We start from the raw sequence: 24,775 nt of genomic DNA, 5'->3' as shown, positions 1-24,775 counted from the left end.
CTGAGTGTGGCAGGAGCAGCAGTTCTGATTACCAAGGAGCCATGTTCCAGTGCCCAGATGTGGGCGGGACTCCCCACCAGGTCACACTGGCGCCTGTTCCCTGAAGCCACCAAGCACCTTCCCCCACTGGCCTCGGTTGGTGGGCACCGGGGTTTGGGGGCCCTGCACTGACCACACAGACAAAAACAGGAGACCAGGGGAAGGGAATTAAATAATGTGTGACTTTATTAGAGAAACCAGCAGCATCACAGCTCGAGCCCTTGTCCCCCCACCTCATCTCTGCCTGCCCACGCTTCTGCCTAATGTCGGTAGTGGGGGCTTCGGGATCTGGACCTCGACCGTCTGGAGGGAGAAGCGGGGAGAGAGGCCCCGTGAGGGTTTGGGCAGGAAGCAGGGAGCCCAGCCGTGTGGGCAGGTGCACACACAGCCACCCACATGGGACCATTGGGGCTTCAGTGACGCAGAAATCAGCTGCGTGCAGCATGCGGCCAGGCCTTGGGCAGCTCTGATGACTGCAGGGGGGCCAGGGCAAGGATGGGGGAACCAGGACTGGGACCTCCCACCAGAGGACAACAGTGACTGCCCGGGGTACAGGGCCTGCCTGCTTACCTTCGAGAAGAACTGTATTCTCGACCTGGAAAGAAAGGGCACAGGAGTGCAGGTGAGAAGAGCAGGACACTGCCTGCCCCTCGCCCACACCCACGTGCTACGAAGCTCTTCCAACTCCTGCAGTTCCCTGGGGACTGAAGCACTGTGTGTCGTGTGTACAGCTTAAACGTTCCAGTTTACTGAAGGCTGATGTGGAAGGTGTACCGCGGCTTTCTGTAACCCAGTTCTGACATCTCTTTTTAATGTCCCAGAGCCTCCAGCCCAGCTCTCTTAACCCAGCGACCAGAGAGGCACTAGCTGTAGCGGGGGGAGGGCCACCGGGGCGCATTCACTGTAGAGGGCAAGGGTGACCGGGGCACACTCACTGTAGAGGGCGAGGGCCACCGGGGCAGACTCACTGTAGCAGGGGAGGGTGGCCGGGGCACACTCACTGTAGCGGGGGAGGGTGGCTGGGGCACACTCACTGTAGCGGGGGGAGGGCGAGCGGCTCTGCCGGCTGTACTGGCGTTCCCACTCCTCTCTCTCCTTCTCTCGGCGCTCCCGTTCCCTGCAGGGAGAGGCGAGCCAGGGTAAGAGGTGAGAATACTGAACTCGAGGGCCAGCTGGGTCGCCTGCCAGGTCAAGTGGAAAAGTTAGCCAAGGGGCAGGTCCTGCTCCTTTCCCCACCTGGAAACAAGAGCACTGAGCTCAGACAGGGGACACTGGCCGGCAGCTGAATCCCAGTCTACCACCCGATGAAAGGTTTGCTGAGGGCTGGATCGTTTCCTGTCATGCTCCAGGCGCAGCCTCTGAACAAAGGGACTTACACGCTAAGTGCTTATCTGGCCTTTGTCAGAATGACCGGGATTTGCTTTGCTATTCCAAGGGCTGCATTTATTGAGTGCCACCCCAACGGATGCATTAATTGAGTGCTGTAGCGCCTGGCCCTGATCACATAAAATCCTGTCCACAAGCCTATGAGATGGGACATCTCATTTCATCCCCATTTAACAGATGAGCACACTGAGGCTCAGACAGGAGAAAGGCCCACAGCTAGGGGGCAGCAAAGGTGAGGTAGGATCAGAAGCTGGGCCTGACTGACTAGAATGCCGAGTCCCTACGCACTATGCTCCCCACCTCCTGATGCACCCGTGTGATGGGTGTGTAATAAACAACCAACCAGTATCAGTAGCTCCAGCCATCAAGCCTTCCCATGTGCCAGGAGCCTTACAGTGGGATTCCAGAGGTGGCTGCCTTATTGCATCTACCTCACATAACGAATCCTGGCTCAGAGAGGTTAAGGTACTTGTCCAAGGACCCACAGCAAATACAGGGTAGAAAGAGAAATAAGTACAGGTGACACAGCTCTCAACTGACTGACTCCCCTCGTTGCCAACACCAAGCACTATAGCCTCCAGCTCTGCTCACGGGCCCCACACAGGCTGACGCTCTAAGGGCACTGACTCCTCAGTTACCCTGTACAGCTGGCGCCAAGGACTGTTCACAGTATGGACGAGCACCCACCCCAGGGCCACAGAGTCAGAGAGAAGCGGAGCTTGGATTAAACCCCAGGTTTGTCTGAACCAGGCTCTGGGCCACTCAGCTCTGCAGAAGAGTCAGGCGAGGAGAGGAGCAGAAAGGAAGGGGGGCGAAGCCCAGGCTCCCAGCGCAGGGCTGGCCTGCATCCAGCCCTCAGCATTTATGAGCACCAGGGTTCTGGGGGCTGAGCACACAGCAGAAGCCTGGCAGCCAGACCCAACTTCTCAGTGGGGACGCCAGCAAGAGCGAGTAAGGACACAGACAGGACGCTAGGATGCCGAGGAGACGAGCGCTATGAAGGGGCGGGCTGGAGGACGGTGCTTTTGGGGGTGCTATTCCACAGAGGACAGTAAGGAAGGACCCGAGAGCAGCCTTGGGGAACAGTGGGTGGTTATCTGGGAGAGAGAAGGAAAGGCAACCCCAGCTGGAGGCTGGTGGAGCTGTGAGGCGGGAAGGACACGAAGGTCCGGAGAAGGCTTTGACTGTTCTCCACCCGGAGGGCCTGGTCAGAGCTCTGGGTCGGGCTGGTGGTGGGGAACACAGGACCACCCGGAGGCAGGCTGGGGGCAGTCTTACTTCATGCGGATCTTGCGGGCCATGGCGCGCAGCTCGTCTTCCCGCTCCTGCAGCAGAGGTGGTGGTGAGGGCGGGGCCGGGCTGCGCCCCGCGTGGGCCCTGTGCCCTCCCAGCCCCATACCTGGCGCTCGTGCTCCTGCTGGATCATCTTCTCCTGCGCCGCCTTCTTATCCGCCTTGACTGTGGGGAGAGGGCACAGGGGATGAGCAGGTAGAGGCTGAGCTCAGAGAGGCCCTGGACCTGGCAGCCACAGGGCGGGTACACACCCGCTCCTCCCAAGAGCCTCCTGTTGGGAGACAGCAGGGCCTTCCCCAGCCAGACGGGGAGGAGAAGGAGCAGGGGAGCCCTGGAGGGGCGGGGCCAGGACGTACACTGCCTGTTGAGTGCCTTCTGCATCCTCAGCTTAAGCTTCTCCTGCGGCTTCAGCTTGGGCTGGGGAAGGGGGAGAAGAGGCAGGAGAGCGGGTGGGTATCCCGGAGCTCCCACAACCCACCTCATCCAAAGTCTGGGACTGGCGGGGGCAGGAGCGGAGGACGGGCAGGCTGCGGAGACCAGCCACGAGGGTCTGGGAGCCCCAGTGGACACAGGAAAGGGGGAACGGGGCACGGATCTTAATCCCTGGGGCTGGATCTCCTGGCCCACCCGGGCCCCCCTGCAGGCCCACCGGGCCCAGCTCTCGGGCACTGCTGCTGGCGGGAATTAGACGGGCGAGTTCCAAATTCTTACTGACTTTGGCAGCTCCTGTCTCTTTACCAGCGGCAGGTTCGGTCCTGGGAGGAAGAAAAAGTAGCTGCCACCTCCAATCCCACGTGGCCTCAGCACTGCCCTCAGACCAGACAGCAAAGGCCGTGTGCCCCAAACACCCCCAGGTGGAAACCACATGCCTCCTGGATCCTGCAGGGCAGGGTCGTGACCCCCTCTGACCCTTCACCCAAGGCAAGGCTGGGACTCCTCAGTACCCCCACCCCCACCAAGGGCAGACCCCCCAGGGCAGGACCAAGTTCCTTTTGAAACACAACACTGGGGCGCCCCCTCACCTCCGTCCCCCAGCCCTAGCCCCACTCACTTTTTCAGCTTCTCGCCCACAGCGGGGGACGCTGCCGGCCTGCTCAGCTTCTCCCTCGGCGGCGATGGAGAGTGACTCTGGCTGCGGCTGCGGCTACGGCTGCGGCTCAGGCTGCGGCTGCGGCTGAGGCTAGGGCTGCGGCTGCGAGTCAGGCTGCGACTTCGGGATGGGCTGAGGGACCAGCTGCTGCGGCTGCTGCTATGGTGCCGGGGGCCCCGGCCGCCCCGCCGGTACCGGTCCCCGGAGCGGGAGCGGCTCCTGGGGGCGCCGCAGAGCAGGAGGGAAGCCATGAGACTCCGGGGAACCCCCGAGCGCCGCCCCCACCCTGGCACTGAATCTACACGCCTCCAAGAGGCCCTGTGGTCTGTCTGTCTCCAAGTTCCTCCCGCTGCTTTCCTCAGACATCCTCCCTGGCCTCCCTGGTCTCTAAACAGAGACTGTCCTCAACACACTCGCCTAGAACAGCGCTTCATGTCTCACTAGACACCTGTGTGCCCATTTCCCTGCGAGGTGATCTCTGGGAGGGCAGGACTTGCCTGGTGACCCCCCTTTGGATGCTCACCTCCTCACCTTGCCAGGCCTAGGGTCTCGCCACCAGTGGGGACGACCCCTCAATCCTCCCCACACGCCTGCGACCCAGACCCACAGAATCCAGTCTGGGAATACGTAAGCCCAATCCTCTCTCTGCTCAAGACGTGGGGACTCCTCAGCAAGGGCCCCTCCTCAGGGTGACCAGGCCCCTCTCTGACCCCTAGCCTGTCTCCTGCCATTGCCCTGGGGCAGGCTCCAGGCAATGATCTAGATGCCAAACCAACATCACACACTGACTCTGGGGAACTGTCCCAGGTTTTGTCAGCAATATCGAGAAAACAAGAGCTGTCTTTTAAACATCCAACTCAGTTTCTCTGGAAAAATCAAAAAACTGGGCACGCCACACCCGCCACTGAGTGGCCTACAACCCCAGCAGAGGGGAAGTGCGCTCCCAGGTCACCAGGCCCATGGGGTGCCTCGATTTTACCTGCCAGACCTCGTGGGTAGCTGACACTGAGATCCCCACAACAATAACAGGTAATAACGCTGTCGACAACAAGAGCACTCATCAAGTGCTAGGCTCTGGACGAAGCACTCAAGTAGAGTTTGTCACAGCTTTGCACTCAATGGAGGAGACGCAATGATTCTATTTCTTCTACAGATGAAGAGGCCCCAACAGCTCAGCAGTAGGGCCAGACTCCTCAGCCGGCCGGCTGCTTTGAAGTCCCGCTCTCACCCAGCAGGTCGTGCTGTCCCTCCATGGGCAGCCCTGACCCCTGGGAAAGGGCAGGAGGGATGCTCCTGTCTCCCAGGACGGTATTCCTGCCCCACCAGAAGTTCTTACATCACACCCTGCCCTCCCCTCGGGGCACCCTGATCCTACCAGGCAGCTGCTGTAAACACCCAGGGAGCCCCTGGAACAAGCATAGTCCAGTCTCCCACCCACTGGCTCCCCACTGGCACCACATCTGGGATGACCACCATCCCACCAACCCCACAGCTCCCTCACAGAGCCTGGGTCTCACCCAGATGGGGCCCCCGCCCCACGCACCTGCTTCTGCGCCGGGGTCCGTAACCGCCGCGCCGGGCCGGCGAGCGGGAGTAGCGGTGTCCGTCTCGGGAGCCCCCACCTGAGTGCCGCCGGCCACGGCTGCGGGAGCGAGAATAGCGCCGGGAGCGGGACCGGGAGCGCGACCAGGACCGGGAGCGAGAACGGGCGTGGCGGCCGGAGCGGTAGTAGCCCCCGCCCCGGCGGGAGCGGGAGCTGGAGCTGGAGCGGGAGCGGGAACTGGAGGTCCTCGAGGCGGAGGAGGAGGAGGAGGAGGTGGAGGAGCGGCGGCTGCAGGCGGGCATGGGGGGCGGTCAGCGCCAGCCCGGGCCGTGGCCCCCCGCTGCCCCGAGTCCCCCCCACGGTGCCTGGGGTGTAGGGCGGGCAGCGTGAGCGTTACAGACCGGGCACTGGCATTACGTCCCGGTGCGGGGCCGCCGGGCTGGGGAGGCGCCGGGGGCTTCCCTGTGGCAGCCCCTGATGCAGCTGCTGCAGCTGCGGCTGCGGCCGCCTCCTCATCACTGCCCCCGAAACTGGTGATGAACGTGATCTTCTCCTCCCGGCCAGGGGTCGGGGAGCGGGAACGGGAGCGGGATTCGGAGCTGGACTCCGAGGGCGACCTGAAGAGCAGGGAGAAGGGGCTCAGTCACCGGGCCCCTCGAGCCTGTCTACCCACGAACAAACCCTCCACAGAGTGAGAGGTCACTGAAGAGCAGGGTCCCGAGCGACAACAGACAGCAGGTACAACAGAGCCGGTGGGCAGAAAGACAGCAGGCCTGTGAGAATCTGATTCATGACCACAGAGGCCTTCTCAATACAACCAGGAAAAGCAGTGACAGAGAACTATTAAGAACAGATGCACAGATCTGTACTGTAACAGCAGCAGGCTTCCTCTACATGGATGTCAGTACAGTTCAGTTCAGTTCATTCACTCAGTCGTCTCTGACTCTTTGCAACCCCATGGACTGCAGCACGCCAGGCCTCCCTGTCCATCACCCAACTCACAGAGTTTACTCAAACTCATGTCCACTGAGTCAGTGATGCCATCCAACCATCTCATCCTCTGCCATCTCCTTCTCCTCCCACCCTCAATCTTTCCCAGCATCAGGGTCTTTTCCAATGAGTCAGCCCTTTGCATCAGGTGGCCACAGTATTGGAGTTTCAGCTTCACCATCAGTTCTTTCAATGAATATTCAGGACTGATTTCCTTTAGTATGGACTGGTTGGATCTCCATGCGGTCCAAGGGACTCAAGAGTTTTCTACAACACCGCAGTTCCAAAGCATCAATTCTTCAGTGCTCAGCTTTCTTTATAGTCCAACTCTCACATCCATACATGACTACTGGAAAAACCATAGCTTTGACTAGACGGACCTTTGTTGGCAAAGTAATGTCTCTGCTTTTTAACATGCTGTCTAGGTAGGTCGTAATTTTTCTTCCGAAGAGCAAGCGTCTTTTAATTTCATGGACGCACACGGCTTCTGCAATGACTTTGGAGCCCCCCAAAATAAAGTCTCTCAGTGTTTCCACTGTTTCCCCATCTATTTGCCATGAAGTGATGGGACCAGATGCCATGATCTTAGTTTTCCGAATGTTGAGTTTTAAGCCAACTTTTTCACTCTCCTCTTTTGCCTTCATCAAGAGGCTCTTTAGTTCTTCTCTTTCTGCCCTAAGTGTGATGTCATCTGCATATCTGAGGTTATTGATATTTCTCCCGGCAATCTTGATTCCAGCTTGTGCTTCATCCAGCCCAGCTTCTCTCATGATGTATTCTGTATATAAGTTAAATAAGCAGGGTGACAATATACTGCCTTGACATACTCCTTTCCCTATCTGGAACCAGTCTGTTGTTCCATGTCGAGTTCTAACCACTGCTTCCTAACCTGCATACAGATTTCTCAAGAGGCAGGTCAGGTGGTCTGGTATTTCCATCTCTTTAAGAATTTTTCACAGTTTGTTGTGCTCCACAGAATCAAAGGCTTTGGCACAGTCAATAAACCAGAAATATATATTTTTCTGGGACTCTCTTGCTTTTTCAATGATCCAATGGGTGTTGGCAATTTGATCTCTGGTTTCTCTGCCTTTTCTAAATCCTGAACATCTGGAAGTTCACAGTTCACGTACTGTTAAAGCCTGGCTTGGGGAATTTTGAGCATTACTTTATTAGCATGTGAGATGAATGCAACTATGGGGTAGTTTTAGCATTCTTTGGCATTGCCTTTGGGATTGGAATGAAAACTGACCTTTTCCAGTCCTGTGACCACTGCAGAGTTTTCCAAATTTGCAGGCACATTGAGTGCAGCACTTTCACAGCATCATCTTTTACGATTTGAAATAGCTCAACTGGAATTCCATCACCTCCACTAGCTTTGTTCGTAGTCATGCTTCCTAAGGCCCACTTGATTTTGCACTCCAGGATGTCTGGCTCTAGGTGAGTGATCACACCATCGTGATTATCTGGGTCGTGAAGATCTTTTGTGTACAGTTCTTCTGTGTATTCTTGCCACCTCTTCTTAGTATCTTCTGCTTCTGTTAGATCCATACCATTTCTGTCCTTTATTGAGTCCATCTTTGCATGAAATGATCCCTTGGTATCTCTAATTTTCTTCAAGAGATCTCTAGTCTTTCCCATTCTATTGTTTTCCTCTACTTCTTTGCATTGATCACTGAGGAAGGCTTTCTTGTCTCTTCTTGCTATTCTTTGGAACTCTGCATTCAAATGCAGAGTTTTCTCCTTTGCCTTTAGCTTCTCTTCTTTTCACAGCTATTCATAAGGCCTCCTCAGACAACCATTTTGCCTTTTTGCATTTCTTTTTTTGGGGGATGATCTTGATCCCTGCCTCCTGTACAATGTCATGAACCTTCGTTCATAGTTCTTCAGGCACTCTATCTATCAGATCTAGGCCCTTGAATCTATTTTCACTTTCACTGTACAATCATTAGGTCATACCTGAATGGTCTAGTGGTTTTCTCTACTTTCTTCAATTTAAGTCTAATTTGGCAATATGGAGTTCATGATCTGAGCCACAGTTAGCTTCCAGTCTTGTTTTTGCTGACTGTATAGAGCTTCTCCATCTTTGGCTGCAAAGAATATAATCAATCTGATTCTGGTATTGACCATCTGGTGATGTCCATGTGTAGAGTCTTCTCTTGCGTTGCTGGAAGAGGGTGTTTGCTATGAGCAGTGCATTCTCTTGGCAAAAGATGTCAAGTCAGGTGTAAAGCAAGTTTGAAAGCATTAAGTGTGAAATAACCTCAATTTTGTTAAAGAAACTATGTAATCTCTTTCATGGCACCCACAGTTGAGCACCTATCTGAGCCAGACCTTTTCTCAAAAGGCGTACCTGCCTTATCTCATCTGTCCTCCCAGGAGCCCCAAGGGTCCCTCTCACCCCATCCAACAAAGGGAACGGGTCAGCCTGAGACCTGTCCACCCCCAAGGCCTCTGACCAACCACTCCCACACCAGGAGACACATGTTGTGTGTGACCAGGCCATTCTGTACCCGTTCCTCACTCACTGGTTATTCCTGGCAGTTCAGATTAAAGACACCTGACACCTAAGTCCCGCCTTTCTGCCATGTTTGGTCACTTTTAACACAAAACTCCACTATGTTTAAATCAGAAAAAAGCAGAACACATTCCCCAGTCTGTGATCTCAGGAAGGCAGCCTACAGCACACAGGCCCCGCCCCACCCCACCCCACCCTCCATCAGGAGGGTGCTGGGCCCTGGGAACTCACCGCTTATAGGGGTCATAGGTGGGGCTGTCTCGGCGTGCATAGCTGTAGAGAGAACCAGATGGGATGGGGTGCGGTGGGGGGTGGGGTCAGTACACATGGAATTAAGGCCAATCCCTGACCTGGGTGCCCCAGGCCACGCACTGGACAGTGACGAGGAGGCTGCCAGCCAGGTTACGGGCCCTGCCTTCATCCCTCCTCCTATCCCCTCACACCTGCCCAGAGCCTGAACCGCAGCCCTGTACTTCTTCGGTGACGATGGCAAGAATCATCGCAGCTCGTGACTGAACATTTTCCAGACCACGCATCCAACCCTGAGCCCACCGCAGGTCCCTTAAGCCTCACAGCAACCCTGAGACTCCCCTTGAACACAGGAGATGTGGCAGAGGCATCGGTTTGCCTGGGCCCCAGGCTGGGCTCTCTGCACATTAGCTGCCTCATCCAAACCTGCCCGAGACCTCACTGTGGGCACTGGTGTAGCCCCCGTCCTGGAAGGTGACGGTGCCCCTTTCCCAAAGAGAAAACTGCAGCTCAAGAAGAGAAAGTCACCTATCCAAACTCTAATAGGGAGGAGGCAGCCCACAACAGAAGCAATGATGCCCCCTTGACTCTGCTCACAGCCAGGGAACGTGACATGGGTTCCAAATCCAGCAGGGAGAGGGGGATGGCTGGCAGGACGGGTGTCCACACGTGCCTCGTGGCCACACCTATCCCAGACCTTCCCTGTTCGCTCTATTAGGACAACTCTGTCCGCAAGCCACAGGCTTGCCCCCCAGACTTTCCTGAGCCTTGGCTCCTCCCCCAGAGTCCTGAAAGACTGATGCTGGCAGGGCGGGGGCACAGGGCAGAACCTCACCTACCTGGGGGGGCTGATCTTGCGGCCCCTCAGCCGCTTCTCCCGGAACTCCCTCCTCTGGCGCCGGGAGCGACGGCCCTGGAGCAGAGTGGGGACGAGGCTGGTGAGTCTGTGCCTTCCACGAAGCACACACCTGCCCTGCCACCCGGGCCTAGCCCTCACCGAGTACATGGCCTTCTCCTCCTCAAGGGCCTTGGCGTGTTTGATGGCCTCCGCCTCCTCCTTGTCTTTCCGGAGCATCCTGCGGAGGGGGAGGAGGGCCACCAGGAGGAACGAGGTCAGATTACAGGCAGAGTCACTGCAGGAGGCGAAGGACCCCAAGCCATCCTGGTGGGTCTCACATTCATTCAGTACTATTACTAAGTACCGATTGCACGCCAGGTGTTATCTCAGGCATCCAGGATGACTGAAAACAAAACTCCCCACTCTCATGGACTAACATTCTGGGGAGAAGACAGACAATGACCAAAGTCACATAACACGTGACTCATTAAATGGTGAAAAACTTGATAGGAAAGGAAATCACAGAAGGGGGAGAGAAGTCCAGGGGCCTGGTAGAGGCTGCAGTTTTCAACAGGGAGGCTGGGGAAGCCCCTCTTAGAGTAACAGCTGATGAGACCCCTGGGGAGTGAGCTGTGCAGGTGCAGGCAGAGCCCACAGCACCTGAATGGCCCCAGATCAGGTGGGGCCTCGGGCATCTGAGGGGGAAAGAGGCCATGGAGGCCGGGCAGGGGTGGAGTGTGTGGGGAGGGGACCAGAGAGGTGAGACTCTGGCTGTGGTGAGGACGCTGGCTGCTCCTGAGTGAGGATGCTCAGACGCTCAGGCTGTGTTCAGACGTGGGAGTACTCAGAACTCAGTACCCTGTTAGCTGGGACCAGTCTCTGTGACCCACCCGGGTGAGGCACAGGGCAGAGGCCCAACCAGCAACGTCCAGTGAATGCAGGGAGAGGAGCCACTCCACTAGAGGGCGCTGCCCACCATGCCCAGAAACCCCTGAAGCTCCAGGGGCTCAGAAGGCCTCAGGTCACACAGCCGGGGCAGCCTCTGTCTCAACACCACTGAAGCTGACCCCAAGAACCAACCCTTACAACCTCCACCCCTCCTCCACGAGCTCGGGAGCCTGTGCGTGTAATGTCCCTGGCGCAGAGTCAGGGACACCAGCGCTCAGGAAGAGGGGCAACAGCAGAGAAGCCAGGTCCACAGGGTGGGGAGCGGTGTCAGCCCACAGGCCTCACCTGACGAAGTCACCATCGGCCATGCCATAGGTCGTGGCCTGTTTGTTGAGATCTGCCACCTGCTCCTGGTTCAGTTCGTCCACATCCACCTCCACGTCTGCACCAAGAGAAAGGCTGTCAGGGGCCAAAGCCAAGCAAGAGGACGGGAAGGGGCAGTGCCCCAGGACCTGGGGGCGGGGGTGCCCACCAGACCTCAGGCCTCTGTGGGTAGGTGGGGGTGCAGACACGAGTCAGCACGTCCTGGTATCCCCAGGCTGGCATGGGGCTCTGCCAGGAGCAAGCACCATAGACAGCGGGTGAGGGTGGGGGGGGGGGATGTGACGGGGAGGGAGTGATGTACACAGGGGTGTGAATGAGGGCGGCTGAAGATCTAGGTGGGTGGAGGCAGGGGTGCAGGTCTCTGGTATTCGGGAGCGGGATGCTTGATGGCTGAGTGGCAAGTGGGCTTTACACACATCTGAACAAACAGCAGACGGGCTGAGAGTGAGCTGGATGAGTCGAGGGGAGAAATGGGTGGCCGGTCTGATCAGCGGGCATTTAGCTGGTGGTGGGCAGTGGGGTGGGGGCTGAGGCCGGCTCTGTAACTGGAGGAACACGTGTTTTCCAGAAGAGAGCGAAAGAGAAGGGCAAGGAGAGACCAAGAGGCTGAAGTCAGAAGAGGAGAACAGAACCAGAACCCAGGTGGGGATAGTGTCAGAGGAGCAGAGTCCTAGAAACGAGGAAGGAGAAACAGCGAGGGAGGCTGGACCAGGAGGACACGAGTGAGACGGAAGGACAGTGGGAGGCGGGGGGCAGGAGAGGCGGGCTCGTAAGCACGGGCGCCCCACACAGGGGGAGGGGCGAGACATGAAAATGCTGCCCGGGGACTGTGGATGGGGAGGGCAGAGAGGGGACCCCACCGATGTCGGGGATGACCTCATCTTCATCCGAGTTGCTCTCCTCCTCGGCCGGGGACTCCTCCTCCTCCGGCTTCTCTGTCACCTTCTCCACCTCGGCCACCGTGCTGTCCTCGTAGGTGTAGCCAATGGATGCCTTCTTCTCTGCCAGCCTGGCAAGGGGGAGCCGAGAATCAGGGCCACGCCGGGAGGAGACGCAGGCCCCAGGCCGGATGCAGCCCAGCCAAGCCTCCAGGACCCACACACCACCCTCCTGAGAGCCAAGGCAGCCTGGCGCCCTCAAACGGTCCCTTGGCCTAGAACGCTCTGCGGCCACCTGCCACCTTTCCTCTTCCTACAGCTCCAGCGCACCACCGTCCAGAAGTCCTCGTCTGGGGGTGGCGACCGTCCTCAGCTCCCAGCCCCGTTCACACTGGGTCTCTCCACTGCCACCCCCGACTACGTGTCCTGCAACAGCTGGCCCGAGTTCTCTTGGGTAACAACGCAGCCCAACTTGGTCCAGGATGGAGCAGGGGCCTAGGGCACGTGTGCTGCTGAACCCAGCTGACACGCCCTGATGCCATCCCTGCACCAGCCTCGTCCAAAACAGGTGGCCATGAATAAGGGTCGGTCACTGAGACGCTCAGTCACCTCTGTGAGGACCACGGTGGGGACGGCTTGGCAGCAAGGGGTAAGCAGGCGGCTCCGGGACTGCAGAGCAGTGGAGGGGCCGGCCAGGCTGGCAGAGGGATGAGCCATTCCTCAGGGCACACAGCCTGGAGAAGCCCTCTGCAGAGTGACATCAGCTGCTGTGGGCCACACGCTTACTGCCTGGCAGGGGACAAGCACTTCCCCAGCTCCATCTCCTGTAGTCCTGGGGTATCCAAGCAGGGGGCACCAAGGCTTGGAGGGCAGGACTCAAACCCAGGCCCTGGCCCAGTCCAGCTCCTGCCCTCCTAACTGCACCTCCTCCCAACCCAAGGGTGGAAAACGCCACGGAGAGCTTTGTCAGCAAACCCGTCCCCTCTGGCGCTGCCTGCTCCTTGCAGCGCTGATGAAGCGACCACCGACTGGGCGCCAGCGCCAGGTGCAGCTCTAGGGGACACCGGGTAGACGAAGCCCTGTGGGGTGCATGGTCCTCCTGCCCCCCGCAGCCCCCACTGCCCCGGACCGCGACTCACTTCTTCTTCTCATCCTCACTGGGTCTCTGGAGGCCTCCGTACAGCTCGTCGATGTAGATCTGGTACAGGCACTGCTCCTCGGAGACTGGGGTGGGGCAAGAGGCACATGAGTCAGAGGGGGCTGGGGACACTGAGAATTCAGGGGGGACTCAAGAATGCAGTGGGGCTTGGGCAGGTGTGAACCCAGCACGGCTGGTGGCAGGCTCATGGATTCCCAGATAATCACAGCGTGCGTGGCGATGACACAGCAGCTACAGGAGGGACCTGGCTGCACCGCTGACTCGCCATGCAACCCTGGGAAAGGACTCAGCCACTCTGTGCCTCGGTTTCCTTCCCTGTAAAATGGGAGGACCACTGGCAGAGGGAGCGCCTGGGCACTGCTACAGTTATCACTGTCACAGAGACCTCTGACTGGACCCTTCAGAACAAACCTATCCTGAGAGCTGGGCGTCAGTCACCTGCACCCCACGCGCCTGCCACTCTGGCCCTCTGGGACCCAGTTTAAATTAAGCTAATCTGGGCTCTCAGCTGTAACACCTAACTTGAGGTGCTCAGCGATGTACCAGAGCCCCCTGGTTCGTGCACAGTAAGACACATGCCCAGCTCCAGTGGGACCCTGGACATGTCCCGTTCCCTCAGAGGGCCTCAGCTTTTCTATCTGTAAAGCGAGGTGGGGGGTCTGGGCGAGCCCCAAGGTGACACAGCACAGCCATCACCCCAGGCTCCCCCGTTTTGCTGGTGGTCTATGCAGCCCCAGGGGAGGGCCCTGGGGCTCTATGCAGGCTTCAGGCTTAGGCAGCCCCATGAGCTGTCTCACGTGAGCTCCAGCCAGGCTGGCTTTCCCTGTCCCCCAGACCACCCTCCTCCTGTCCCCTCACGGCTGTCCTTATGGCCCAGACAGAGTCGGGAGCCACCTCCCCTCACTGGGGAGCTCCTTCCCCGCCCCACCCCACCCTACCCTCTGCTGATCCAGCCTCAGTCAAGCGCCTCCGAGAACAGCATACCATCTGTCGAAATAGTGCCTCAGCTTGTAATGAGCATCCGCTCTCGTGATGACGTGGCTCCCCCACTAGACCCCTCCTCCCAGAAGAATGCCTGACACACTACAGGTGCTCAGGAATCGTATGAATGGATGGATGGATGAAGAGATGGAATCAGGCAGAACTAAGGGAAACTCTGGCTCCATCATCAAGCATCTGTGTGGCCTTGGGGGAAGGCAAAAACCACCACCGCGTCAGTGACGCTTCATTCCCCTGATGTGAGGCTTCATTGACAGCCAGAATTTGAAAATCTCTGCTTTTAAAGATGCTAAACATCTATTTCAGAAACAAAGAAATATGGGTACAGTGAACCCACGGTGAGGGTGGACTATGCCAGGCTCTGTGCAGGGGCCCTAAGCATCCCTGACGCGAACCCTCACATCACCCTGAGGGGGACAGAAACTTCCACGATTGCTCTTCTCCAGGAAATGAGGCCAGCCAGGCTGAGGGACGAGTGTGTGGCCCTTACTCTCACAGAGGGATCTGGGAGAGAGGCTCTGCGTCCTTCTCAGGAGGTGAGCTCCAGTTCAGAGCTGCCTGCAGGAGGCAGCAGTGCTTAAGGGCAGGGTGAGAAGCCCAACTCCTTGGAGGGTCCCTCCCAACCCTGAGCCTCAGTGTCCTTATCTGTAAAATGGGGCATCACCCCCACCCTGCTGGGTGATCACACAGATGTGCTGCAGTAACAGAGACGAAAAACTCTGTCAGGGTTGGAACCTCCACAAGTCCAGAGCAGGGAACAGCCCCTACACTTGTTTTCTCTTTTGTGAGGTGACAGCTTGGGAAAAGAACCTTGGACACGTATGAACACTTGGCAAGCTGTCAAACTGCCTAAACAGTCACTTAAAACAGGCATAAATTTCCTCTTCTGAGCTAACATTCTGACCCATGCAGGTGGGGAAAATACAGCAAAAAAATATGTTCTTCCTATTTCTTCCGGTTTTTCAGGAAAAAGATCACAGAATTAGAGGGCATGGGCTGTCAAAATGGCCACCTGCTGGACCATCTCGGTCAGCAGACATCTCCTGTACCAATTCCAGAGACGGAGGCCCCAAGAGAGAAAAGGGATGGGAACAGAGCGGGTCCATGACAGAGTTGGGACCACGCCCAAGGCCCTGGAGTAGAAAGTACTGGGATAACTTTTCTTCACAGTCTTGCGGTCTTCCAGCCTCCAGGGACCCCTCCCCTCAACCCACTCCCCACACCCCAGGTCACTTACTGCCGGCAAAGTCGTTCTGCACCAGGCCTCGGTAGCGCTCGTAGTTACATTTCCGCTCATCCGACTCCTGTTCTGGGGAGCTGTGGAGGAGGACAAGGTCTTGCGATCACAGGGAGCTCCCACCCCAGGCCTGCAGGAAGGGGGATGAGGGGGCGGCCTCCCGCTGGCGGGGGCTGCCCCACGTGCACACCTCCTTCCCTCCCAGGAGGGACCGCCGGCCGGCAACCCCGGGGGAGGCGGCTTACATGGTGGTGAGCAGCGGGGGAGTGTAGTCGGGGATGTGGTCCAGGTGGGCGCGGACGTCAAAGCGGTCAATCATGTTGTTGGTGTCCCCTTGCCAGGGCATCCTGAAGTGGGAGCAGGGGAGGAAGGCGCCTGGGCTCCCAGTGCCCCGGACACACAGTACCTGCCCCCTGCCACCTTGCGCTTGGGAGCCTGGCCCTCAGCCCCTCTGATGCCCAGGCCCGTCCCACTCGCAGCCCCCACCTCCTGTTCCTTATGCCACAACACTCCCTGAATCTACATTCAGGCTCCTGACCTGAAAGGGCCCTGAGGAAATCGGGGCCCTAGTTTGCAGAACCACGCAAGAGTAGGACCTTGAACAAGGTCCCATGGACCACTTGCTAACACCTCAAAACACCCACTCTGGCAAGCACTCTCTGCTTACCTGGGCCTCTGGCCATGGCCCTGCTCGTTCCCTCTAGGTGCTCCAACCACTACACCATGGGGTCTTCATCCCAAACCCTGCCATCTCGCCTTAGCTAGTGACCTTCACCCTCCCACTCAGGCCAAGCCTTTCCTGTCTGAGGCGCCACAGGTCTGTCCATACACCAGGTCCCCTTGGACCCCTAACCGTCAGCCACAGATACCACCCTCAAACCCGGTCTTACATGTTAACGGGGCTCTCCGCGGCCAGGGCAACTGCAGAATCCAGGTGCACCTTGCAAGCTCGACCGTGCACCTGCAGGAACTGGGCTGGGTCCTTCTTCTGTGGGGATGGACAAGATGGAGGCCACCACCCAACTGAGCCCCGAGCCCTGCCACTGCCCTCACAGCCAAGTTTAGCAGCAGCTTCACCTCTACACCAAGCAAGCTGTACTTCTGAGGTAAAAGAACACGCCAGGGTGTGCAGGCAGCACCAACAGGGCCACCTAACCTCTGGGGACAGGTTTCCTCTCAAGATAGCCACAGGAGGCTCTGAGCTCTGGCTCAGTCTTCCTCAGAGCCAGTACCGAGACTGACCTCCCTAAAATATCAGTCCCCAACTCTTCACCCCACCCCCACCCCAGGGCCACTCACTCAGAGCCAAGTGCAAGCACGTTGGCCAGGAGCAGCCTCGAAGACACCATGACCACATAAACTCATGAAAAGACGATCAACATCACTATTCATCAGAGAAACAGCAATCAGAACTACAAGACACCACCTCACACTCCCTAGGATGGCAAAAATTGAAAGGACAGGAAATAGCAAGAAACTGAGAGGAATACGGAAAAATCAGGCTCTTCAGAAAGTTAGACAAAGAACTGCCACATGACCCAGCGATTCCACTCCATCCCTAAAACAGCTAAGGACAGACACTGAAATACTCATACACCAACAGCGGCACTGGGCACAACAGCCGAAAAGTGGAAACGATCCGAAAGTCCATCAATGCACGACAGAGAGACAAAACACGGCACAGCCAGACAGTGTAATGTTATTTAGCAGTAAAAAGCAATGGAGTACTGATCCATGCTAAAACCTGGATGAGCCCTGCAAACATTACACTAAGTGAAAGAAGTCAGTCACAAAGGGCCACATATCCTATGATTCCATTTATGTGAAATGTCCAGAACAGGTGACTCCAGAGAGACAGAAAGTAGATAGCTTACCCAGGGTTGTGGGGAGGGGGGAACTAACTGCTAATGGGCATGGGGCTTCTTTTGGAGGTCACAAAGAGTTTCTAAAATTAGACTGTGGAGATGATTGCACAATCCTGTGAATATACTGAGGGCTTCCCTGGTAGCTCAGCTGGTAAAGAATCCGCCTGCAATATAGGAGACCCCGGTTCGATTCCTGGGTCAGGAAGATCCGCAGGAGAAGGGACAGGCTACCCACTACAGTATTCTTGGGCTTCCCTGGTGGCTCAACCGGTAAAGAATCCGCCTGCAGTGTGCGAGACCTGGGTTCAATACCTGGGTTGGGAAGATACTGAAAGCCACTGAACTGTACACTATGTGGATTTAAAAATGTTCTTCCCCCTTTCTTCTTTTTTTCGGCCATGCCTTGAGGCACAAAGGATCTTAGTTCCCTGAGCAAGGATAGAACCAGTGGGAGCGTGGAGTCTTAACCACTGGACCACCAGGGAAGGCCTGAGTATGTGAATTATATCTCAATAAAGCTATATTTTTTAAAAAGGGCACCAAGATAGAGGAGACAGGCCCCTGAGTCACCGCTTTCTTCAGAGCCCCTCCCACCCCCTCACCACCTGCTGCTACCTTCCATTCACTTCTCACCTCTGGCCTGAGCTCTCCTGTGGAGGTTACAACCCCAAGTGACCATAACTGCAGCAGGAAAGCCTGAAATCTGGCAGCACCCGCCACAAGTGCCAGGCCCTGGCTGAGCTCCAGCCCCCTGCCGCGTCAGAGCCACGAGCCGGAGAGCTGGTGCTCCCCACGAAACCCTGACTCCCCAAGACTTCCCTCCCCAGACTCCAACCACCTGCCATCCTGAGTGCCCTGCCCCACCACCGTCCCTGACCACTCAGCAGCCTCCTCTCCCCGGCTCGGCTCCTCGTTACCACCCTTGCCCTCTGCAGCTCCTTTCCCACAGAGCAGCCTGAGGTGGTGTTGAAACGTATTAGGCCCTGTCCCTCTGCGCAGAGCCTGGCCCGCTCCCTGGCCTGCTCCCTCCTGGCCCTCTCTGCTCGCCACGGGCTCCCCCAACCCCGCCCTGCCCCGTCCCACACCGCCGGCCTCCACGCCACAGAACAGCCCTGCTCTTGCACGTCTGTCTCCTCACTTATTTCCGATTCCCTTCCAGCCGCCCTCCTCGTCAAGCCTATCTAAACAGCTCCCCCAGCCCCTGACTGACCCTAGCTCCTTACTCTACCCTACTCTCTTCAGAGCACCGTCCATCACCCGTCACCTGTCACCCACCGCCCCAACTAGAACGGAGCTTCCCGTGGCCAGGCCCCGCCTTGTACTCCGAGAGCCCAGGGCAGGGCCCAGAACACCGACCAAAGGAGACAGGACACAGCCTCACTCACAGGCGAGGAGCCTCAGCCCGACTGAGCACACATCAGCCTCAAGCTCTCGAGAGCCTGCACTCCCGCATGCGGCCTCCAGCTCCCACCCTAACCCGGTCCACAGGAGTTGAGGACACTCCCCGATGACCACAGCTACCCCCGGGCTGCTCCCTGTCCTGTGCGCGCTGGCTCCACCCGCGTCCACAGGGTGGCGCTGCTGCCACCCAGCGCCTCCTCCGGCACCTCACCCGCCTCCCTCAGTCCCTCATCTCAGGCCTCGTGATGGCGACCGCCCGGGGCAGCTCTAAGACCCGGAGTTCCGAGACCGCTCCAGGCCAAATGCTCGGCTCCCACACCCAAGACACACACAGGACTGTTTGCAGGATGGACTTTGGCCTGTACCAAGAACTTACTGTACCCGCACCAGAGAAACAAAAAGGCACTGGGTGAGGAGTTAAGACTTGGGTCCCTGGCCTGGCTCTGTTGGGAGCTTCAGGAAAAGTCCCTGAACCACACTAAAAGCCAGCTGCGTTATGTACACCTCAAACTTCTCAACCATGCGAGGAAGGCGCTACTCCTACCCCACGTCCCAGATGAGGAAACTGGAGCTCAGAGTGGGGAGGCTCACTCGCTCCAGATCACACCAGTCACAAACAGAACCAGGATCTGAGCCCAGATAGCCTGACTCCAAAATCCACTTTTTTTCTAAAATAATTATTTTGGTCATGGTAACAAGCACACAAGTAAAATCTACTAACCTAACCACCTTTAAATGCCCAGTACAGTAGCATTAACTGCCTGCACCTTGCTGTGCACCGGATCTCTAGACCTTCTTCGTCTGCAAAACCGAAACTCCACACCTGCTGAACAACTACTCCCCTTTCCCCTCCCCCAACTCCTGGCGACCATCATTGTCTGTTTCGAAGGGCCGGACTGCTTCAAATACCTCATACACATGGAATCTCGCAGGGTTTGTCTTTTTGTGACTGGCTTATTTCACTGGACATAAAGTCCTCCAGGTGCCTCTACGCTGTAGCCTGTGACAGAATTCCCTTTCTTTCTGCGGCTCAGTAATACTCCACTGAACGTAAGGCCGCTTTTCTTTATCCATCCATCAGCTGCTGGACATTGACAATGTTTCCACATCTTGGCTGTGGTGAAACAAACTCCAAACAAACATGTACAAATCCTTCAAGAGCCAAAATCTATATTTAACCACTGGACCATTACATCTCCAGGATCAAAGAGGGTCAGACAAGTTCGTGGTCTTTCTCTTACTCATTCAACTGTGAAGCAGGGACCCACTCTGAGCAAGGCCTTGTGCTAGGGCCACAGCTGTGACTGAGACAGTCAGCCCTGTCCCCACAGCTCAGAGTTCATTGTGGGGGACAGACTCGGGCCCCACAGTGACGACTTAGAGTGAGCAGTGCTGGGATGGGGGAGCCAGGGGTTGTATCGCTCAGCCCGCTGGGGTCAGCCTGGGGCCTCCTGGAGAAGGAGATGCCAGAGCTGAGATCTGTTTTATTTCCCACTTTCACATCAACATGGAATTCTGTTTCTTTACCCAAACCACTAATTAGAAGAAAGTCGACAGGGACGACGGAACAGGGACAGGAAGGGAGAGAGAGCAGGCACCAAGGACAGATCAGGAGAAGAGAAATCAGCTGTCTGGACACACCGGCCCAGTCTGCCACAGCCGACCTCTGCTTCCTCAACACTGGCCTCAGCTGCCTCTCTTGGGCGGAGAATAAGATGAGAGAGACCACGTGACAGCCCCATCCTCTCCTCAAAGCTGCCACCGTCCAAAGCTTGGTGGCTCTGATCTGAATGCTGATCACGCTCATGTTCGGGGACAATAGCTGCTTGTACAGGCCTGCACCACAACGCACCCCACAGACACTGTTCTATTCTTGAAGCTCTTCCCTGTCACCCAGTGAGAGGGGCTGGTCGTCATCCCTGTCCCAAGGGGGAAAACAAAGTTCAGCGAGCTCTCTGGCTCACAAGGACGAGAACCTGGAGTCCCAGGCCTTCTGAGTGACCCCACTCCGGCCTTCTTTCCTCCACTCCATCCATCCACCTGGATGCGATTCCAGCTCTACTTGGTAATAATAACCTCAGCACCAAGAAGAGCTGGCATTTACTGAGCAAGTTAGCCTGGGCAGGTTGGCTCTCGGGAGTCTCTGTGCCCAATCTCACCGAATACTCCGATACCCTGGGAGGGAGGTGTCCCTATCCCCACCATTTGTGACAGCCCATTAGTTGGCAACCAACATCCACTGCCCCTTCCTCCACAGTAATGAGACTCCTAACATAACTGGCACAAGGCCCCCCAGAATACAGGGTATGACTCTCAGCCTTCCTGGCAGCTGTATGTGACCAGGGGCTACTTTCCGGCCATGGGGATACGAGTGGATATACCACGTGCAAACATTTAGAAACTTTCTTAACAACTGATATGAGCCCATTGGCCTCTTCTCCCTCCCTGCGGAATGGAATATAAAGACATGATGGCTAGAGCTTGAGCAGCCCTCTTAGACCTTAAGAAAACACTGGCAAGAGAAGCCACTCATGGCTGAATAACAGTTCCCTGAGCAGGACTGGCCACCTCTGGGCTTTTATGTAAAAAGGAAATAAACATCTGTCTTCAGTGAAGATATGATGAAACAGAGACACTGTCAAGCGCTCAGTACAGTGCTTAACACACAAATGCTCAATAGCATTACTACTGTTATGAGCAAAGCTTTAACACAGGGGTCAACACCCATCTCCCAGGCCTGCTAAAAGGACCAGAAAAAACATGCCGAAGTAGCAGGCACAGGGTCTGGCGCACCCCGAACCCTTAATGAGCAGCAGTTACTCAGCCCCGAGCGCTGACAGCATTCCTGGCCCGCTATATATAACCAACTATAACCAACACAGACCCAGGCCCTGCCCTTGTGGTCATGGCATAGTTGTTCCAACACCATTGGAGACGGGCTTTCAGAGATTCCTCTCCTAGGATAACAGCAGCCTCTGTTTCATGGGTGATTGCGGGGACTCAAAGAAATCATACATCTGAAGTTCTCCTCACAGAGCCTGGAGCCTGAGAAAGATCAACTAAAATGGCAACTGCTATTATTGTTTTATTCATCTAGTCCAAATAAACCACGTTGGGCTCAAGCTTGGAAAGCAGTAGCATGACCCAAATAAACCTAGTCCCCAGTCTCACAGAGCTGAAAATGTGTGTTAAATTCCACAAAGGGGAAAAACAAGAAGCATGGCAGCATTTATAGGGGACACTGATTGAGTATGAAGGATGAGGGAAGACTTCCCTGAGGACTGAGATCTGAGAGATGAGCAGGAGCTAAAGTAGTAGAGGAAAAACTCACGCAAAGCCCCTATGGCTAGAGAGAACTATACAATTTGGGGAGGTAAACTGGTAGCTCTTTACACAGCTTTTTTTGCTAGAAAAAGTAGCCCCAGATAGTAGGGAGGCCTGATGACACGAGCAAAGGAATAAGGCAGATAGCAGAGTAACATGAGTCTGGAGGAGGTGGTAAAAGCCAGGCCATGCATGGTCTTAAAGGCTGTCATGAGGAGCCTGGCACTAAAGAGTCACAGAGAATTCTGAGTAAGAGAGGGGCAGGGTCAGCTTTATGCTTTAGAAAGACCTCTCTGGGGACTTCCTTAGCGGTCCAGCAATTAAAACTCCACACTCCCAATGCAGGGAGCCCAGGTTGGATCTCTGGTCAGAGAACTAGATCTCTCATGCCAACCCCCAGTGCACCCAAATAAATATTTTTTTAAAAAATAACAGCAATTCCATCCCTTATTAAAAAAAAAAAAGACCTCTCTGGCCTCTGAGGAGGGCGGATTAGAGGCGGCAGGACTGGAAGCCAGAACACCAGAGAGGAGCCTGTGGCAGTGCTGCAGTAGTAAATGACACCGTCCACACAAATCCCATCTCACGGAAGACCAGAACCTAGTGTGCCAATGCCACTGGAGCTGCGGTCTCAAGAACAAGTAGCAGGTAAAGAACTGAGAGGAGGCATTAAAGGCTCCATACCCAGTGGCGGCAGAGATGGAAAAAAAGGCCAATGGAGCTACCTCAGGCTGAAGCCCAGAGGCCAGACCACAAGGGCCTTTTAGGTCACAAGATGGAGTGTGCTCTTCTCTCCAAAAGCAACTGAAGCATCTAACAGGGGAGAAATGGTCAGAATTCACTCAGTGAATACTGACGGTACTCCTTCCGGGTGCCCAGTCAAACCTTAAGAAGGGCTGAGCTCCTCTGGGCACTGTGAATGCAGGAATAATAAGCAAGACCGACAACATTCCGGAGGTGGCCAATCTTATGTCTGGAGTGCTACAAAGACTTCCCTCCTCCCTGCCAACACCAGTTCTGTACTCTGAGTCCACACCACACACCACAGCACGTGATAAACAAGATACCTCAGTTCCCTGCCCGCGCCCCCAGTGATTATGCTCTGGAGGAGAGGATGGCAACCCACCCCAGTATTCTTCCCTGGAGAATCCCCATGGACAGAGGAGCCTGGTGAGCTACAGTCCACCAGGGTGGAAAAGAGTTGGATGGGACTGAGAGACTCAGCTCAGCACAGCACAGCACAGCACATGATTACACTCAAAAAATGGACATTCTCTTTGAGAAAACGGGTATCCCCTCTTAGCATATTTCCAAGCCTGGTGGTACCAGGATAACCAGGGCTCCGCCCTCTCACAGACCTCCCAGCCCAGATTAAAGGTCACTTACGATCTTTTCATAGTACTCCCTGCGCCGCTCTGCCCTCTTTTTGTAGTCGACCATCATGCCTCGAAGTTTCCGCTCATGTTTTCGAGCCTCGTGCCACATTGTGGTGAGGCCAAGGCTGGGGCCTCAACCTGAGGGATTAGGGAAGGGGTGTCAGATGGAGTTTAAAAAAAAAAAATAAGGGCAGAATCACCGTTACCTAACAAGTTGATAGAGTTAATCCTGAACATCAGCTTCAGGGAGGGTAAGTGAGGCTGCAGAGCTGTGCAGCAGGATACACTCGGGTGGATCCCGGGCAAGTCTGATCCAGTACCCTGGGCATTCTGAATTCCCCACCCCCACTCCCGTTGACTCTGGAGTGAAGAGCCCAGCGAAAGTGGTACCCTGTGTTGAAGGAGCAGGAATCAAGGGTGAAAGGTTCAAGGATGGAAGGAGTGAGTGTTTGAAGTAAGGTCTGGAGGAAGAACATGAGCAGCTGGGGTTGGGAGCTCAAGGGAGAGGAAGAGTTGAAACGGCGCCCACCAGGTGGGTGGGGGGAGGGTCTGGGTACCAGAGGTCTGGGGATGAAGGCAGGTGGACGAAGAAACTTTTTATGGGAAAGGGTAGTGGTGTGGAGGTCGGGGTCGAGGGCAGGTGAAGGGCGTGGATGGTGGTGGATGTCCTCCAGACACTTGCGGGAGGAGGGCGCAGGAGGAAAAGAACGGAGCGCTGCCGAGCTCTAAAGCAGGAATCTAAATTGGGGGCGGGGGGAGGGTACAGAGGCTGAGGGAGGCGGAGCGAGCTGACAGGAGCGGGTGGGCTGCGTTTAGGGGCAAGCCTGGAGGATCGGGCTGGAGCACCCGGTCTGGGCCTGAGGGATCCGGTTAAGTTTTTCTGACAAGGGGGCGGGACCTGTGGCAAGCTGCAGGGTCCGACGCGGCGAGTTCTGGCCGACGGCGGAGGCAGGGCGCGGCCTGAGGCACGGCAGGCCGAAGGGGTGCGGGGCGGGCGGCCCTCGGGGCCCGGGTCGAGCAGAGTCTCACAGTAGATCGCGGAGAAGCCGAGGCAAGGGCGAAGCTGGGCTGACGTCCGCCCGAGGCCAGCAGGTCACCCGCTGCCTGCACTCACCGGCTCGTCGCCGCCTCCCACCGCTGCGTTCGCGCGCGACCCGCACCGGAAGCGGAAGTGTGAGGCTGAGGGACGGGGCGGGGAGCGGCAGAGGCACTTCCGCCGACTCGAGGGGCGGGAACTAGGTTGGACTAGAGAGTGAGCGGAAGGGCGGGGCTTGAGGAAATCGGAGGGGCGTAGGCGGAGCCTGGAGACCTCAGACCTAAG

At 56.6% G+C, this 24,775-nt stretch overlaps 1 protein-coding gene across 6 annotated transcripts; it reads right to left on the bottom strand.

The window, feature by feature from the left end:
* Positions 1 to 207: 207 nt before the first annotated feature.
* CLASRP (CLK4 associating serine/arginine rich protein) lies at positions 208 to 24,634 on the bottom strand. 6 transcript variants are annotated; one of them, XR_011248826.1, is made up of 21 exons: positions 24,353 to 24,634; positions 23,465 to 23,592; positions 16,379 to 16,476; positions 15,734 to 15,835; positions 15,489 to 15,568; positions 13,233 to 13,317; positions 12,076 to 12,224; positions 11,177 to 11,273; positions 10,103 to 10,181; positions 9,945 to 10,018; positions 9,088 to 9,129; positions 5,753 to 5,968; positions 5,352 to 5,639; positions 3,770 to 4,027; positions 3,430 to 3,473; positions 3,075 to 3,135; positions 2,825 to 2,883; positions 2,704 to 2,750; positions 1,074 to 1,156; positions 610 to 634; positions 208 to 342 (listed from the first exon to the last, which is right to left on the bottom strand). XR_011248826.1 is itself a non-coding variant. In XM_069551059.1 (21 exons), exons 2-21 carry the CDS (start codon positions 23,561 to 23,563, stop codon positions 300 to 302), a joined length of 2,025 nt encoding a protein of 674 aa, XP_069407160.1. In that variant the 5' UTR covers positions 23,564 to 23,592; positions 24,353 to 24,634; the 3' UTR covers positions 208 to 299. The 6 variants fall into 6 exon arrangements, 2 of the variants coding, with proteins under 2 accessions (XP_069407160.1, XP_069407161.1); XR_011248827.1 differs by having other exon boundaries at positions 24,569 to 24,632; XM_069551059.1 differs by having other exon boundaries at positions 3,434 to 3,473.
* Between the last annotated feature and the right edge of the window lie 141 nt (positions 24,635 to 24,775).

Source organism: Ovis canadensis, chromosome 14, assembly GCF_042477335.2.
Source record: "Ovis canadensis isolate MfBH-ARS-UI-01 breed Bighorn chromosome 14, ARS-UI_OviCan_v2, whole genome shotgun sequence".
In the NCBI taxonomy this organism is placed as follows: domain Eukaryota; kingdom Metazoa; phylum Chordata; class Mammalia; order Artiodactyla; family Bovidae; genus Ovis; species Ovis canadensis.
This window is presented reverse-complemented; position numbering and strand designations above follow the sequence as displayed.